We start from the raw sequence: 14936 nt of genomic DNA on the forward strand, positions 1-14936 counted from the left end.
GTACCACTCCGGCGGGAAGGTAAACGGCGTTTCCGTGCGCTGCTCTGGTTCGCCAGAAGCGGCTTAGTCCTGCTGGCCACGTGACCCGGAAGCTGTACACCGGCTCCCTCGGCCAGTAAAGCGAGATAAGCGCCGCAACCCCAGAGTCGGTCACGACTGGACCTAATGGTCAGGTGTCCCTTTACCTTTTAAGGAAGGAGCAGCACGTACTCTTGCGAGGGGAAGATTGGGCTATACGTGCAAGAAATGGTGACAAATGTGGAGGCGTCAGGGGTCCAGCTGGAGGCAGAAATTTTACCTCCGAATCAGGGACCACGTTCTCCCAGGGAGAGGGACCTAAATGCGTTGGCTGGGGCTCCCTTAATGGAAAAAGGTCTTGCCTCCTCCTGTCTCTGTATCGCATAGAGTGTAAAGTGTCCCCCCAAAATCCGAGGGGGTCTTTGCCGTGCCCCAGAGCTGCATCCACCCAAACGCTCCTATTATGGAAGACTTTAGCCTGGAGAAGAGGAGGTTAAGGGGAGATATGATAGCCATGTTCCAATATATAAAAGGATGTCACATAGAGGAGGGAGAAAGGTTGTTTTCTGCTGCTCCAGAGAAGCGGACACGGAGCAATGGATCCAAACTACAAGAAAGAAGATTCCACCTAAACATTAGGAAGAACTTCCTGAGAGTAAGAGCTGTTCGACAGTGGAATTTGCTGCCAAGGAGTGTGGTGGAGTCTCCTACTTTGGAGGTCTTCAAGCAGAGGCTTGACAACCATATGTCAGGAGTGCTCTGATGGTGTTTCCTGCTTGGCAGGGGGTTGGACTCGATGGCCCTTGGGGTCTCTTCCAACTCTAGGATTCTATGATTCTATGACTTGGGCATCTCCACATGCCAATACAGAGGTACGTACTTAATTCGTTCTGGAGGTCCGTTCTTAACCTGAAGCACCACTTTAGCTAATGGGGCCTCCATGCAATTTCTGTTCTCGTCCTGAAGCAAAGTTCTTAACCCGAAGCACTATTTCTGGGTTAGTGGAGTCTGTAACCTGAAGCATATGTAACCCGAGGTACCACTGTATCTAGCTCAATGGTTTTTTCCTCCCAGGCTGGGCTAAATCAGCACCGCCCCCCCCCCCAAAAAAAACAGGCTCAGAAACCCATGGCTCCATTTTGACTTTTTATTTTCTTTTAAAAAAAGAAAAAAAAGGAAAGAAAGAAAAAAAAAGCGCTCACTTCCCTTTGCTCCAGCCCTTATAAACAGCATGCAGATTTTATTATTTTCGTTTTAATAGTGTGGTGATTTTTGCTGACGTTTTAAATACCGGGTTTCCCCCTCCCCATAACGCCCCCTCCCCACTTTCTGAACCTCTCTTCTCCCCCCCCCAACCTCAATTTTTGCAGGCCGCGACATTCCCCTCCCCAGCTCTTTCCAGATACGGTCACAAATGTGCAAGGAAGTTCTCTATAAAGATAACTGCAAATATAAACCGCCCTCCCCCCCCCTCGAAAAAAGAGGGAGGGGGGAAGAGAGGGAGGAGGGGGCCGAAAAAAAGAAAGAAAGAAAGAAGGGGTAGGGGAGGGGAAAAAAATATAATATATAATATATATATTATATAACAGTAGTCTACTACATAAAGTGCGTGTCGATGGCTTTCAAAAATTCTAACACGAGGAGGGGAGGGGAGATGTGCCAAGTCCTGGAGGGAACTCGCCCCCCCATCTCAAAAAGCCCCCCCACCAACCAGGAGCAGCCCCCTCCCACTTCAACCCCCCCCCCAACAAGTCATGGGAATCCGGACGGCCACACAGACAGGATTTCGGGAGGTGAAGTACAGCCAGGCTTTTTCGTCTTCTCAGTCTAAAAAAAGCAGGATTTGCTGAATCGGCGTTGGGTGTCTTCTTCTTCTGCCCCCCTCCCCAAATAAAGAAGATTGCGTCTTTTATTTTCTTTACAAAAAGGTGTTTCTCTTCCTGTTTCTTGGCTCTCTCTTTTTTGGATTGCAAGCGGGGGTCTAGGGGGGTCGGCTACCAGGGATGCCGGCGTGGGGGGCGGGCAAGGGAACGGCCGGGGGGTGGTGGGAGATGCACAGAGAGCCGAGGAGGGGATACGGCGGCCGCCAAGCGCAGTAATTCGGGGCTCTGGCTGCAAAGAGTTTAAAAAAAAGAAAAGGGGAGGGAGAGAGAAAGAGAAATCAAAATGTCAGAAAAAGTTCTGCGATTTGTTGCATGCTGCTCTGTTGTGTCACCCATGTGCAAAAAAGAGTGCATAATTTAAAACTTTAAAAACCCCAGTACAATTATTATTATTATTAACAACATCTGCATACAGCCGTTCATTCAATAATAATAATAATAATAATAATTTATTTGTACCCCGCCCATCTGGCTGGGTTTCCCCAGCCACTCTGGGCAGCTTCCACAGAGACCAAAAATACACTAAAATGTCACACATTAAAAACTTCCCTGAACAGGGCTGCCTTCAGATGTCTTCTGAATGTCAGGTAGTTGTTTAGCTCTTTGACATCTGATGGGAGGGCGTTCCACAGGGCGGGCGCCACCACCGAGAAGGCCCTCTGCCTGGTTGCCTGTAGCTTTGCTTCTCGCAATGAGGGAACCGCCAGAAGGCCCTCGGCGTTGGACCTCAGTGTCCGGGCTGGACGATGGGTGTGGAGACGCTCCTTCAGGGATACTGGGCTGTTTAGGGCTTTCAAGGTCAGCACCAACACTTTGAATTGTGCTCGGAAACATACTGGGAGCCAGTGTAGGTCTTTCAAGACCGGTGTTATACGGTCTCGGCGGCCACTCCCAGTCCCCAGGCTAGCTGCCGCATTCTGGATTAATTGCAGTTTCCAGGTCACCTTCAAAGGTAGCCCCACGTAGAGCGCATGGCAGTAGTCCAAGCGGGAGATAACCAGAGCATGCACCACTCTGGCGAGACAGTCCGCGGGCAGGGAGGGTCTCATCCTGCGTACCAGATGGAGCTGCCCTGGACACAGAACTGACCTGCGCCTCCATGGACAGCTGTGAGTCCAAAATGACTCCCAGGCTGCGCACCTGGTTCTTCAGGGGGCACAGTGACCCCATTCAGGACCAGGGAGTCCTCCACACCAGCCCACCCCGTCCCCCCAAAACAGTACTTCTGTCTTGTCAGAATTCAACCTCAATCCATTAGCCACCATCCATCCTCTAACCGCCTCCAGGCACTCACACAGGACAACAACAGGTGACATAATTTTTTTTTTAAATAATAGACAGAGAGAGAGCCCCACGCTGGTGAAAAAAGATCCCTGCATTGCATTGGACTAAATGACCACTAGGGTCCCCTTCCAACCCCCCCAGTTCTCCGATTCTGAGAAAAATCGGCAACACTTAATTTAAGACATTCCATCTTTTAACAACAGGCTAAAAGCAGATCAGAGCTTGCGCAGGCTTTTAAAATGTCTGGGTTGGCCCATCCAAGCAGAAATGTTTTTAGCAAGCGCCGGAAAACAGTACGTGGTCCGATGTGTGTGGTCTTTCAAGGCAGAAGGCGAAAAGCCTTAGCGAGGCTTAGTAGGGGCAGCCGGCCAGGGCAGAGAGGAATCTTTTTAGCGTTTATCACGGCTTTCTGGGCCTGCAGAGGAGATCCACAGAATACACATCTTGCTAAGTTGCAGCAGGTCTACTGGGAGTAAGTTCAAAGCTACCTTGGCCGAGAAGTAAAAATAAAAACCGCGAGCCAGGAGCGCGACGCAGTTGCAAAGAAGCCAAACGCAATCTAAAGGGAACCGCCGTTTCCAAAGTCCCGGTTTCGCTTTTGCCTCCGAATTAAAGCAAGAAACCTGCGTCCCGTTCTGGGGCGAAGCAAAAGCGTCCGAAGGCAAACTGGAACATGGGGTGGGCGGTTCACAGAAGGTGGGGTCAAGATGGAGAAAGGTCTAGCCTGGAGGGAAAGGAGAGATGGGAACACGGCCTCCGGCTTCCAAAAAAGCAAAAGAGATTTTCTTCTTTGGCTGCTGCAAAGGACTTGATCGAATGAAGGGCCTGGAGGGAAGATTTCGGCTGAATTATTTGGGGGCTTGCCTTGGCTGGTCCGGCAAGCAAAAGCTTGATAGCCACCTTTTTCTGGGGGGGCGATGCTCGCCTCCAAATCTCTCTATCTTGGAGTTTTTTTGGGGGGGACACCCCCCTCCTGATACAGATTCAGTCTCGCTTGCATGAGATAACTCATCCCATCTTATTTTCTGAAGCTATTCGGAGACTTAGGAAGGAGGCGAAAGAAGAAGAACCGGAGAGGGAGGGGAGAGAATGGAGAAAACTGGTTGCGAGCCAAGGAGATAAAAGCTTTTTTTTGGGGGGGGGGAGTTGCAAGGAAGAGAAGGCGCCACCGGCTAAGTGCATTACTGCGGCGAGGCCAGGCGGGGGTGGGCAGATCACAGACGAATCATTTTCTCTTCTTTCTTCCTGGGCTGCGCTTATGAATCAGGAGAGCTGGGCGAAAACAGCCGGGGAGGGATTTTATTATTATTATTTTGTTCGGGGTGGGGAGACAGAGAGAGGAGGAGGGATTCGGGGTTTTCTGCAGAGCTGGGAAAGGGAGGGATATACGTCAAGTCAGATGAAAGCCGGATGCACGAGCTGATCACGTCTGGCCTGCTCCGCGATCCCTGCTCACTTAAGCTCATTAAATACATGCATTTAATTTATTTATTTTTTTTACAAAAAACCTTGCCTTGGTTGGTACGTAAGAGTCGGAAGCACCCTCTATTTTTTCAGGGCGGGGGGAAATTAAAACACCCCGAAAAGGATGCTCGCGAGTCTAGATGGTGCAAAACACCTTGTGGCAGTGAGTTCCTCTGGTTAACTTGATAAGGGCCTCCTTCCTCCTGCCCTGACTTTGCCGAAAGAGAGGAGAAGGAGGAACAGATCCTGCATCACAAAGAGCGAGGAGGCAGCCCTATGGAAGTCAGATTAGCCTCAACCAGAGCCAGGGCCTTTTCAGCACTGGCCCCGACTTGGTGGAACACTCTGTCTCATGAGACCAGGGCCCTGCAGGATCTGATTTCTTTCCGCAGGGCCTGTAAGAGTTGGGTCTTTGGCTTGAAATCAATTTGATTCCCTCCCCCTCTTTCTTTTTTCCTTTCTCCTTCTGTGATGGAACTCCTATTTGGGGACTTCCCTGGCTTTTTTCTGGCCCACGTAGGACCAGTCTGGATAGTTAGCCTTGTCGAAGACTTGACGTTTTCATCCCCAAAAAAGTTTTTGATTTGAGTTTCCACTGAAATGAGGCTGCATTTTAATGTCTTGGCTGGGGACGGCGGGGTATAAATAAATTTATTATTATTATTATTATTATTATTTTAATGCTGTATTTTAATCTTGTTTTTCAAGCTGTATTTCAATCAATGGTTTTTATATTTGGTGTTAGCCGCCCTGAGCCCGGTCTTGGTGGGGAGGGCGGGATATAAATAAAATTTATTATTATTATTTTAATGTTGTATTTTAATCTTCTTTTTCAAGCTGTATTTCAATCAATGGTTTTTATATTTGGTGTTAGCCGCCCTGAGCCCGGTCTTGGCTGGGGAGGGCGGGGTATAAATAAAATTTATTATTATTATTATTATTATTATTATTATTATTATTATTATTCCCACTTGATTCTACGAGTCAAATCACTGACCCCCGTTGCTCCGCGCTGCCGAAAGTGACTGGCAAGGGCACTCCTGGAGACTAAAGCTGGGACTTTCTGGCCTCGGATATAAGATCACCAGGTTAATGTGCCAGCATAATGGGATAAATGGACTGACAAACCCGGGACCTGGGGGAAGGGACGTTGGATGAAGACTTTTATCTTTTGTTATTAGGACAATTTTATATAATTGATGAATATTAGAAGGATGCATGAAATGAAATTGCTTGGCTCTGGTATAAAAGTTTAAGGGATTAGGAAAGAATATAACGGTTAAGAGAAGGTATCAAAAACAAAATTTAGGTTAAGGTCTTTTATAAGACAATGAGGAGAATAGAGTAAGGTAATGTAATGAAAGATTAGAATAGGGTAAAAAACTTGATGGTAAGGATTTGCTGAACTAACAAATTGAACTAGAATACAAAAAAGGGAGGGATGAGGAGGTCTGGGGAAATAAGCGTAAGGAGATAGGTTACGAAAATTAATGTGTTTTTAACTGTTTCTATTTTCTATGTTTTTTTCCATTTGTTTTGTTATAATTTGGAAACTTTAATAAAATATCATTTTTTTAAAAAAAAAGCTGGGACTTTCTGCATGCAAAGCAGGCGCTCTAACCATTGGGAGGCACCACCTTTCCGGGAAAAGAGAGGAAGGCGAAGAGGAAGGCACAGACCTGCGGTGGGCGATGCTCCGGCCGTCACTGCTGCTTGCAGGTGGAGAGCTTCCGAATCTTGCTGCTGGCGGAAGACGAGGCTTTGCGCGAAGGGTTGGAGGAGGCGCTGGCCCTCCGCTCGGCCTTCGTCTTCCCGAGTTGGGCTGGTTCCGTCCCGTTCATGCAGACTGGCTTCGGGAGGCCCCGGCTGCAGCGGCTTTGCCCGTTTTGCCTCGCTTCCTCGTCAGGCACCTGTCCTGGAAGGCAAACGCAGGGGAACACGGAAAAAAACACAAAAAAGAGGAGGTACAGGGGAGGTCTGTGCCACGGGGCATGCGCAGAGGGCAGGCGAGAGGATCTAAACCTCAAACGTGGGAACTTCCTGGGAAATGGGTTTAGAAGTGAACTGGAGAAAACGCTCAAAATAACTTTTAATTTAAAAAACAAACAAACCAGAAGCGTTTCTTTTAGGGAGAATCGGTATAGAGTAGGCATAGGCAAACTGGGCCCTCCAGATGTTTTGGGACTACAACTCCCATCGTCCTTTCGGTAACTCTATACCAGGCCTAGGCAAATTCAGCCTTCCAGATGTTTTGGGACTACAACTCCCATCATTCTTTCGGTAACTCTATAGCAGGCATAGGCAAATTCAGCCTTCCAGATGTTTTGGGACTACAACTCCCATCATCCTTTCAGTAACTCTATAGCAGGCATAAGCAAACTGGGCCCTCCAGATGTTTTGGGACTACAACTCCCATCGTCCTTTCGGTAACTCTATACCAGGCATAGGCAAACTGGGCCCTCCAGATGTTTTGGGACTACAATTCCCATCATCCTTTCGGTAACTCTATACCAGGCATAGGCAAACTGGGCCCTCCAGATGTTTTGGGACTACAACTCGCATACCCTTTCGGTAACTATAGCTGGGATAGGCAAATTTGGCCCTCCAGATGTTTTGGGACTACAACTCCCACCATCCCTGACCACTGATCCTGTTAGCTACGGATGATGGGAGTTGTAGTCCCAAAACACCTGGAGAGCCGAGTTTGCCTATGCCTGCTATAGAGCTACCGAAAGATTGAAAGGAAGAAAAAGAAGTGTTTTATGTATGCCAACGGAAAGAAGATTCCGTACCAACCAGGGAGGAATGGCAGACTAAGTTAATGGACCATGCCAAAAATTAAGGGATTAATAGGGAAGCAAGAGGTGGGGGAACTTTTATCAAAGACCAGGGGAAATTCGTGGATTGTCTGAAATGTTACTGTTCATCAGCGGGATCCATTTAAACCGAACAGTTAAAAATTAATGCTAAAAAGAGAACTAGGCAGTAATTAATAACTTGAAGTAATGTAGGAGTTGCAGTGTTAAATAAATATATATATATATATCTAAAAGAAACCATAAACGGAGTGCTAGGGGGGAGTCAAAACACACCTATTTGTTGGATTGTGTCTCTGTTAAAATATTTCTGAAACGTTTTGTTCTCAAACTTGGGTTTCCGGCTGGACTACGGCCCCCATCATCCCTGGCCGCTGGTCCTACTAGCCGGGGACGATGGGATTTGTAGTCCGACGACAGCTGGGGACCCAGGTTTGAGAAAACGCTTGATGCCTGAAGTTCACCGCCCTGTCTTCTCAGCGGCCGACCAGATGCCCCGGTGGAGTTGCTGGATCAGGCCTTGTCCTTGCTGCAGTCAACCAGACCCCCCCACCCGTGGCAGGTCCCGAGTGCGAATCTCCCCACTCAAGATCCCCGGCAATCTCCTGCAATAGGAGAACTGTGTGGCTAGCAGCTGTTGTAGACTTTTCCGCATCCCCCCCCCCCAATTCTCTTTTAAAGCCTGCCTCTTCTTACAGGAAGCGTTGCCGCTTCTGAATTATTATTATTATTAATCTCTGGAGTTTTGTATCCTGCCTTGTTCCTCTCCCAAATGGGTTTCGAGGTAGCGTGAGAATTGCTCTGCCCCCAATCTGGTCCCCAAGACGACCCTACAAAGTAGGTTTTGGGCTGCGAGAGGCACAGCGAGCGGGAGGATTTGAACTCAAGTCTTCTCCCAGGCGAATCTGGGATGCCGTGAGCGCCGGCGCCACAGCTGGGTCTTCTCAACTACCGCTGTGATAGGAATTTTATGGTCTTAGATCTATGGTAATGTTCATAAGCGTACCAACCAAGCACGTACATGGATCAGCGCAGGAAGACCGACCTGGAACCATTTTGACTCCTAAACTGAGCAAATGCTTTCTCTGCAAGGGAAGTAATAGTGCCACTGTATTCTGCTCTGGTCAGACCTCACCTGGAGTACTGTGTCCAGTTCTGGGCACAATTCAAGAAGGACACTGACAAACTGGAACGTGTCCAGAGGAGGGCAACCAAAATGGTCAAAGGCCTGGAAACGATGCCTTATGAGGAACGGCTAAGGGAGCTGGGCATGTTTAGCCTGGAGAAGAGGAGGTTAAGGGGTGATATGATAGCCATGTTCAAATATATAAAAGGATGTCACATAGAGGAGGGAGAAAGGTTGTTTTCTGCTGCTCCAGAGAAGCGGACATAGAGCAATGGATCCAAACTACAAGAAAGAAGATTCCCCCTAAACATTAGGAAGAACTTCCTGACAGTAAGAGCTGTTTGACAGTGGAATTTGCTGCCAAGGAGTGTGGTGGAGTCTCCTCCTTTGGAGGTCTTTAAGCAGAGGCTTGACAACCATATGTCAGGAGTGCTCTGATGGTGTTTCCTGCTTGGCAGGGGGTTGGACTCGATGGCCCTTGGGGTCTCTTCCAACTCTATGATTCTATGATTCAAAGTGGAAAAGCCTCCCCATTGTCTTTTCCTTCACAAATCCTCCTGTCTTAAGGGTATGTCTGTGTTTGAATAGGGTGTGAGCCTGTGACCTGGCCCAGGAAGTAAGTATTTATCATTACAAAAGACTGGCCAGGCTCCCCAGGCAATCCAATCAAGTAACCTGCCAGACAGGAGATAAACAAGGACAGGAGAAAAACAGTATTAAAATTTCTGTGATGTAGGTGTGACATATCTGGGGGGTGGTCTTAGGTTACACCCCTTCGGTGATGTATGTATGATGTTTCTGGGGGTGGTCTTGATCTACAGGGGGGCAATTTCAATAGTCTTTATAAGGCCTTGCATGGCATTTTTCTGGGTCCCTCCCCTCTCCTGCGTGTGAGGGGAGCACCCTGTTGCAACAGATCAATAAAGATCAGGCTTACTAGCTGCTTTGCTTCTCAATATTCTCTGTTATTTTCTCCTACCAATAGGGAACCTATGTAAGGACTCTATATGGGCTCTTGGATACCCCATAAGGGAAAAGGGCAATTTTTTGTTTACAACACCGCCCGGCAACGCCATGCCAGGGGGGAAAAAGCAAACCACGAAGAGTGCAAGCGATTTGCTTTCCCGCAAGAAAGCATAAAATATATATATAATGAGGCAGAGCGACAATATCTCAGCAACGGGGGCGGGTGGGAGGGAAGGAGGACGTCAATCCTGCCTTCGGCTAACAATGCCCTCTGTGATCGCGTCTGCTGCTCTCGCACTCGCTCCCCCCGCTGCCGGTGCCTCCCGGCAGATCCTGCCAAGGTAATTTTCACGCAGAGGAGCGGTGCGATGATTCAGTCGGAGCCAGGAGAAGGGGCGACTGCAGATTGCTGTTTTCCGCCCAAGGACGCAGATTCCCGTCACAGCACCCACGGAGGCCCCCCGGGGAGACGTAAGTCGCCACCGTAAAGGACTTACGCACGACCCAAAGCGTCGTCCTTTATCCCTGGGGAGGCCTGGCCTCCAAAAAAACAACACACCGTTGCCTAAGACCTTTGCAAAAGGGGTTGCTTCAAAGACCCGTTGCATGGATCCCCAGAGGTGGCGTTCTGCTCAGCTCTGCTCACGAGTAGCACCACATTCATCCCCATTTATTTATTTCAATTTGATGTGCTGCTATATCTTTTCTTTCCGGGTTGCGCTGTGGGTTAAACCGCAGAGCCTAGGACTTGCCGATCAGAAGGTCGGCGGTTCGAATCCCCGCAATGACGGGGTGAGCTCCCATTGCTCGGTCCCTGCTCCTGCCAACCTAGCAGTTCCAAAGCACGTCAAAGGGCAAGTAGATAAATAGGTACCGCTCAGGCGGGAAGGTAAACGGCGTTTCCGTGCGCTGCTCTGGTTCGCCAGAAGCGGCTTAGTCCTGCTGGCCACATGACCCGGAAGCTGTACGCCGGCTCCCTTGGCCAGTAAAGCGAGATGAGCGGCGCAACCCCAGAGTCGGCCACGACTGGACCTAACGGTCAGGGGTCCCTTTACCTTTACCTGGCCTTTGCAGGACAGTGGGGGGGGGAGCAGAAGTGTGGCACAATGGTTAGAGCGTTGGGCCATGAGCTGGCTGACCAGGGTTCAAAACCCCAATCCACCCTGAAGCTTGCGGGGTGATTTTTGGGCCGGTTGCTGTCTCTTAGCCTAAGTACCTCGCAGGGTTGCTGCGAAGATGGAACAGGGAGAACCGCCTTGAGCTCCGTGGAAGGTCGAGGTGGAATGCAAATGTTAACAAATAAAAACAAAATACAAACAATCAAGCAAAAAGACCCCGGCTGCCCTTGAACCGAGTCAGCGGATCATTCTTATAAGAGCACCTCTTTCAGAAATCGGCGTCGGGGTTTTGGGTTTTCCTCTTCCCTCCCTGTCCCCTTTGCCTTGCGTGTCGTGGAGGGTTTTGGTCCCCCCCCCCTCCATCTTCTAACGCAGTTGTCCTGCGGAGATACCAACTGCCTTGCTTTCTGCTCCAGAAGCCGTTTAGGCAGGGTGCACAAAAGGCAAGTAACAAAGAAAGAAACAGAAACAAAGGGCCTCCCCTCTCTCCATTGCTGCATATGCAGAATCTGACGGCACCCTGCCTTTATATTCATATAGGAAGATATCCACAAAAGGGTTTCTGGAGAGAGTGGCAAACCCCTTTGGGTTCTTAACCGTGGGGTTCCCAGAAATGGGAGGAGAGGGTGGGGTTTTTCTGGGGGGGAGCAGAAAAGAGAGGGGGGGCCTCTACTTTCCTAGCAGAGTAAAGAATAGTGTATGGAGAATTTTATGTCTATATATGCAAGTACATTCAGCCAAGCAGCATCAATTTTTAAGTGCTTCGGCGTGGAAGGAGGGAGCAGAGGAAGGGGGGGGATGCAAAGCAGCCACCCCCCCAAAGCGCCTTCTTCTTCTGATCAATGGAAACCTTAATGAGTTTCCCTCCCCGCAATGTAAGCCAGCTCCTGCCTCCTCCGCAAGTGACTCACTCTCCTGGTTTTCTCTTCTCCCTCTGCTGCCACCTCTGCCTGCAGCTAGCTGGTGTTCTCAAACGCTGCGGGAGTCGCCATCCCGAAAAAGGGTTTTTTTCCTGGCGCTCTCTTAACACGGCACCCCAAACCCTACACAAAAAGGGGGCCCCTCTGCTATGCCAAGTCTCTCTCCCCCCCCCCCGGCGCAGTTGCAGAACCTGACGACACCCTACATTTCTATTCATATAGGAAGATATCCACAAAAGGGTTTCTGGAGAGAGTGGCAAAACCGCCACTTTCACCCACAGGAGTCCTCCGTCGCTTGGGGCGCAGCCCGAATCTGCAACCGTGCAGCGCCGTTCGGGCATGCCGCCTCGCAGCAGCTGCCTCAAGCAAACTCCCTAACTCCCAAGTTGCTAGACCTCATGACTTTGGAAAGCAGGACACCCCGAGGGGCCGGAAGGGAATCGATTCCCATAGCTCGCGTAGCTGCGGAGATGGCAAGGGCTATTTCAATATTGCGGTACCCTGGCTCAGGTGTTTATTTCTTAAAAGCAGTTCCACGGGCGACAGCGAGTGAGCCGGTGTCCCTCGCAACTGTTTTGTTCGACGGCTGTTCTGCCCAAGCAGGTATCTCGGGTGGGAAAAGCCAATGGCACGTGAGGTTAAAACCTCCGCCGATTCCATGTTAGTGCAGGGGCCGCGTAAGGTCAAGGAGTTTGTATTCTCCTCCTCCTCAACCCCCTGAACCCTGGCCGCGTGCTTTAGATCTAATTTAAGGAATTCTGCCCAAGCGGGTGAAATCTTGGGGCTCCACCCTCGTGCCCCGCCAAGCTTTTATTTGTAGTGGGGTAGGAGAAGAAAATAGGGACGCGGGTGGCGCTGTGGGTTAAACCACACAGCCTAGGACTTGCCGATCAGAAGGTCGGCGGTTTGAATCCCCGCAATGACGGGATGAGCTCCCGTTGCTCGGTCCCTGCTCCTGTCAACCCAGCAGTTCGAAAGCACACCAGTGCAAGTAGATAAATAGGTACCACTCCGGCGGGAAGGTAAACGGCGTTTTCGTGTGCTGCTCTGGTTCGCCAGAAGCAGCTTAGTCCTGCTGGCCACATGACCCGGAAGCTGTACGCCGGCTCCCTCGACCAGTAAAGCGAGATGAGCGCCGCAACCCCAGAGTCGGCCATGACTGGACCTAATGGTCAGGGGTCCCTTTACCCTTTAGGAGAAGAAATGTATTTAGCGTTAAGGGTGGGAGTGCGTACCCAATTTTGACCGAACTTAGCCTCCTGGATGTATATTGTGCTTCTGACCACAGGGGCAGAGAGCAGCTGTCCTGGCTACGGATTGTGCTCCTCGAATTTGTGCGGTCTTCTTTTAGAGCCATCCGAGGCGGCGGCCCATGGCTGCCCCCTGTGGCAGGGAGTTCCACAGTTGAACGCTTCAAATATCTTAAGGGCTGTCACACGGAAGAGGGAGCAGGCTTGTTTTCTCCTGCTCTGGAAGGCAGGACTCGAATCCATGGCTTCAGAGTGACAAGAAAGGACAGGTTGGGTGGCCATCTGCCATGGATGCTTCAGCCAAAATTCCTGCACTGCAGGGGGTTGGAATAGATGACCCTCGGGTCCCTTTCTCTTTTTCTGTGAACTCTGCACTGTGCAAATGTCATTTTCTTTGGTCTGTGCTGAATGACTCCAGAGTTTCATTATTATGAGAGAAAAACCCACCTATCGACTTTCTCCACCGCAGGCACAATCTTACCTTTTCTTCTAACCTGTCAGGAAGCCTTGCACTGCCTTCTCTGACTGTCCACAGACCCAGAGGTTTTTGCTCCGCTCGCAAAGGATCTTTCCACTGGGCCACAAAATGTTTGGGACCTCAGGATTATTTTGCACCCCTTCTGAGCTGGTTTTTAAAATAGTGGTGTGTGTTTTTATGCCTTCCGAGCGTTCGGGAAGATCATACAAAACTCAGGGGATATTCTTCGGCAGATAACCGACCCTGCCGTAAGCCGAACTGCAAAGCTTCTAAAGCGAAGAGTCGGATTGAAAACGTTATTTTAAAAAGGGAGAATTTCAAAATGCAACAAAGCTTTTTATTTCGCTCTTCAAACCGAAGGTCACGGAAGGCGGAAAAGAACAGCTTTTCTCCGGAAAAGAAAACCTTTTAAAAGCAACAATAACAATAAATCTGGATAAAAGGGGGTGGGGGCGGCAGAACTTTTTAAGAGCCGTTGTTCCCCAGGGGTGGGTGGGTGTGCCAAGGAAGGGAGAAGCCAGCCCACCCCATGTTGTCAAGATCGCCGACTGACAACTCTCCAGGATGCGGCTGATTCGACGGGCGGCAGATAACGGCAGCGATTAATGCCGCAGCGATGATGATCTGCCGCCGGTGCCCACAGAGGGGGCCGACACAGCGCAGAGAGGCGGGGGTTGGCGTTTTGCGCCAGCACGGCCGGAGGTTTTGGGCTAGGACCGCCAGCACGGCGAAAGTGAGCCGTAGAGGCCTGAAATTTCAGAAGGGCGCTGGCAGAACATGGCACAGGAGGGGAGCTGGGTCTCTGGGTGGGTGCAGAACGTGGAAACTGTGACCAGGGAACACCAGGAAGGGGCCCTGGCACGGAACTGCAGCGCTGAGAAGTGCCGCCAAGAACGTACATTAACTTTCCAAGAAGGCAAGGAACTTGCAAGGTGACCGGCCGCGATCTGGGCATTTTGGAGGGGCACCTATTGTTTAATAGGGGCTCTTTCCCCAAAAATCTCCTGCCCACCCATTCCCGGTTCGAGGCCAGGGACTGGTCCTAGATGGTGGAAAAGCAAGCCGCCTTGCTGTCTTCCTCTTTTTCCTGAGCTCTCTTGCCATCTAAGCTAAGCCTCCTTCCTTCCTCTGAGCTGGTGGCGGCGGCGGCGGAATCTCCTTCCCCGAAGAGGAGTGCAAAATATCCTTCCTGATCTGCGCTCTCGTCCTCTCTAAGCCCTGCCTCGCTGTCGTCACCTGAGGAAAACGCAACACGAGGCCGTCAGGGAGGGAGGGTTGGACAACGCGCGCGGCAGGCAACCCAAGTCGGAAGTGTAGATTTCAGCGGCTTGCAAAGGAGCAAATCAAACGAAAGCAATCGAAACAGCGGAACGCGACAGATGCTTCAAATCGTTTCCCCAAATTCAGCTGAAAAGGCAACTTTCATTTGCTCAGTGCAAAAGGTCTGTAAATTTTGATAACAAACCTGGTTTGCAACGGGCAATTGAGTAATTTCGATTGCAACTGCAGCTGCTAGTTGCATGATTAATACAAACCTTGGAGATGGAAGCCACCCCCCTTCTAGCTGATTTCAGGGACACAACGAAGGCAAGTAATTTTTCATCCCCTGCCCC

General features: G+C 50.1%; 1 protein-coding gene and 2 long non-coding RNA genes across 4 annotated transcripts in view; all 3 read right to left on the reverse strand.

Annotated features, from left to right (window-relative positions):
• Positions 1-14936, reverse strand: part of LOC310697629 — a 305101-nt gene that overhangs the window by 59106 nt on the left and 231059 nt on the right. The gene's annotated exons all lie outside the window — the stretch shown is intronic.
• Positions 1152-14936, reverse strand: part of STK11 (serine/threonine kinase 11) — a 49779-nt gene continuing 35994 nt past the window's right edge. The window contains exons 9-10 of one of the 2 annotated variants that reach the window (XM_083483984.1): positions 6329-6564; positions 1152-2130 (exon numbers count right to left, since the gene is read on the reverse strand). In XM_083483984.1, the coding sequence (XP_083340110.1) occupies positions 6353-6564 (212 nt within the window). In that variant the 3' untranslated portion in view covers positions 1152-2130; positions 6329-6352. Of the gene's footprint in view, positions 2131-6328; positions 6565-13638; positions 14560-14936 lie in introns of those variants that run through there. The other variant, XM_083483985.1, reaches the window with a different exon arrangement.
• Positions 7414-8552, reverse strand: LOC310697620. The gene is made up of 2 exons (XR_014521105.1): positions 7738-8552; positions 7414-7627 (listed from the first exon to the last, which is right to left on the reverse strand). It is a non-coding gene; the product is annotated as an uncharacterized lncRNA (long non-coding RNA).

This window comes from Podarcis liolepis (genome assembly GCF_965112155.1).
Source record: "Podarcis liolepis genome assembly, chromosome: 18".
Taxonomy (NCBI): domain Eukaryota; kingdom Metazoa; phylum Chordata; class Lepidosauria; order Squamata; family Lacertidae; genus Podarcis; species Podarcis liolepis.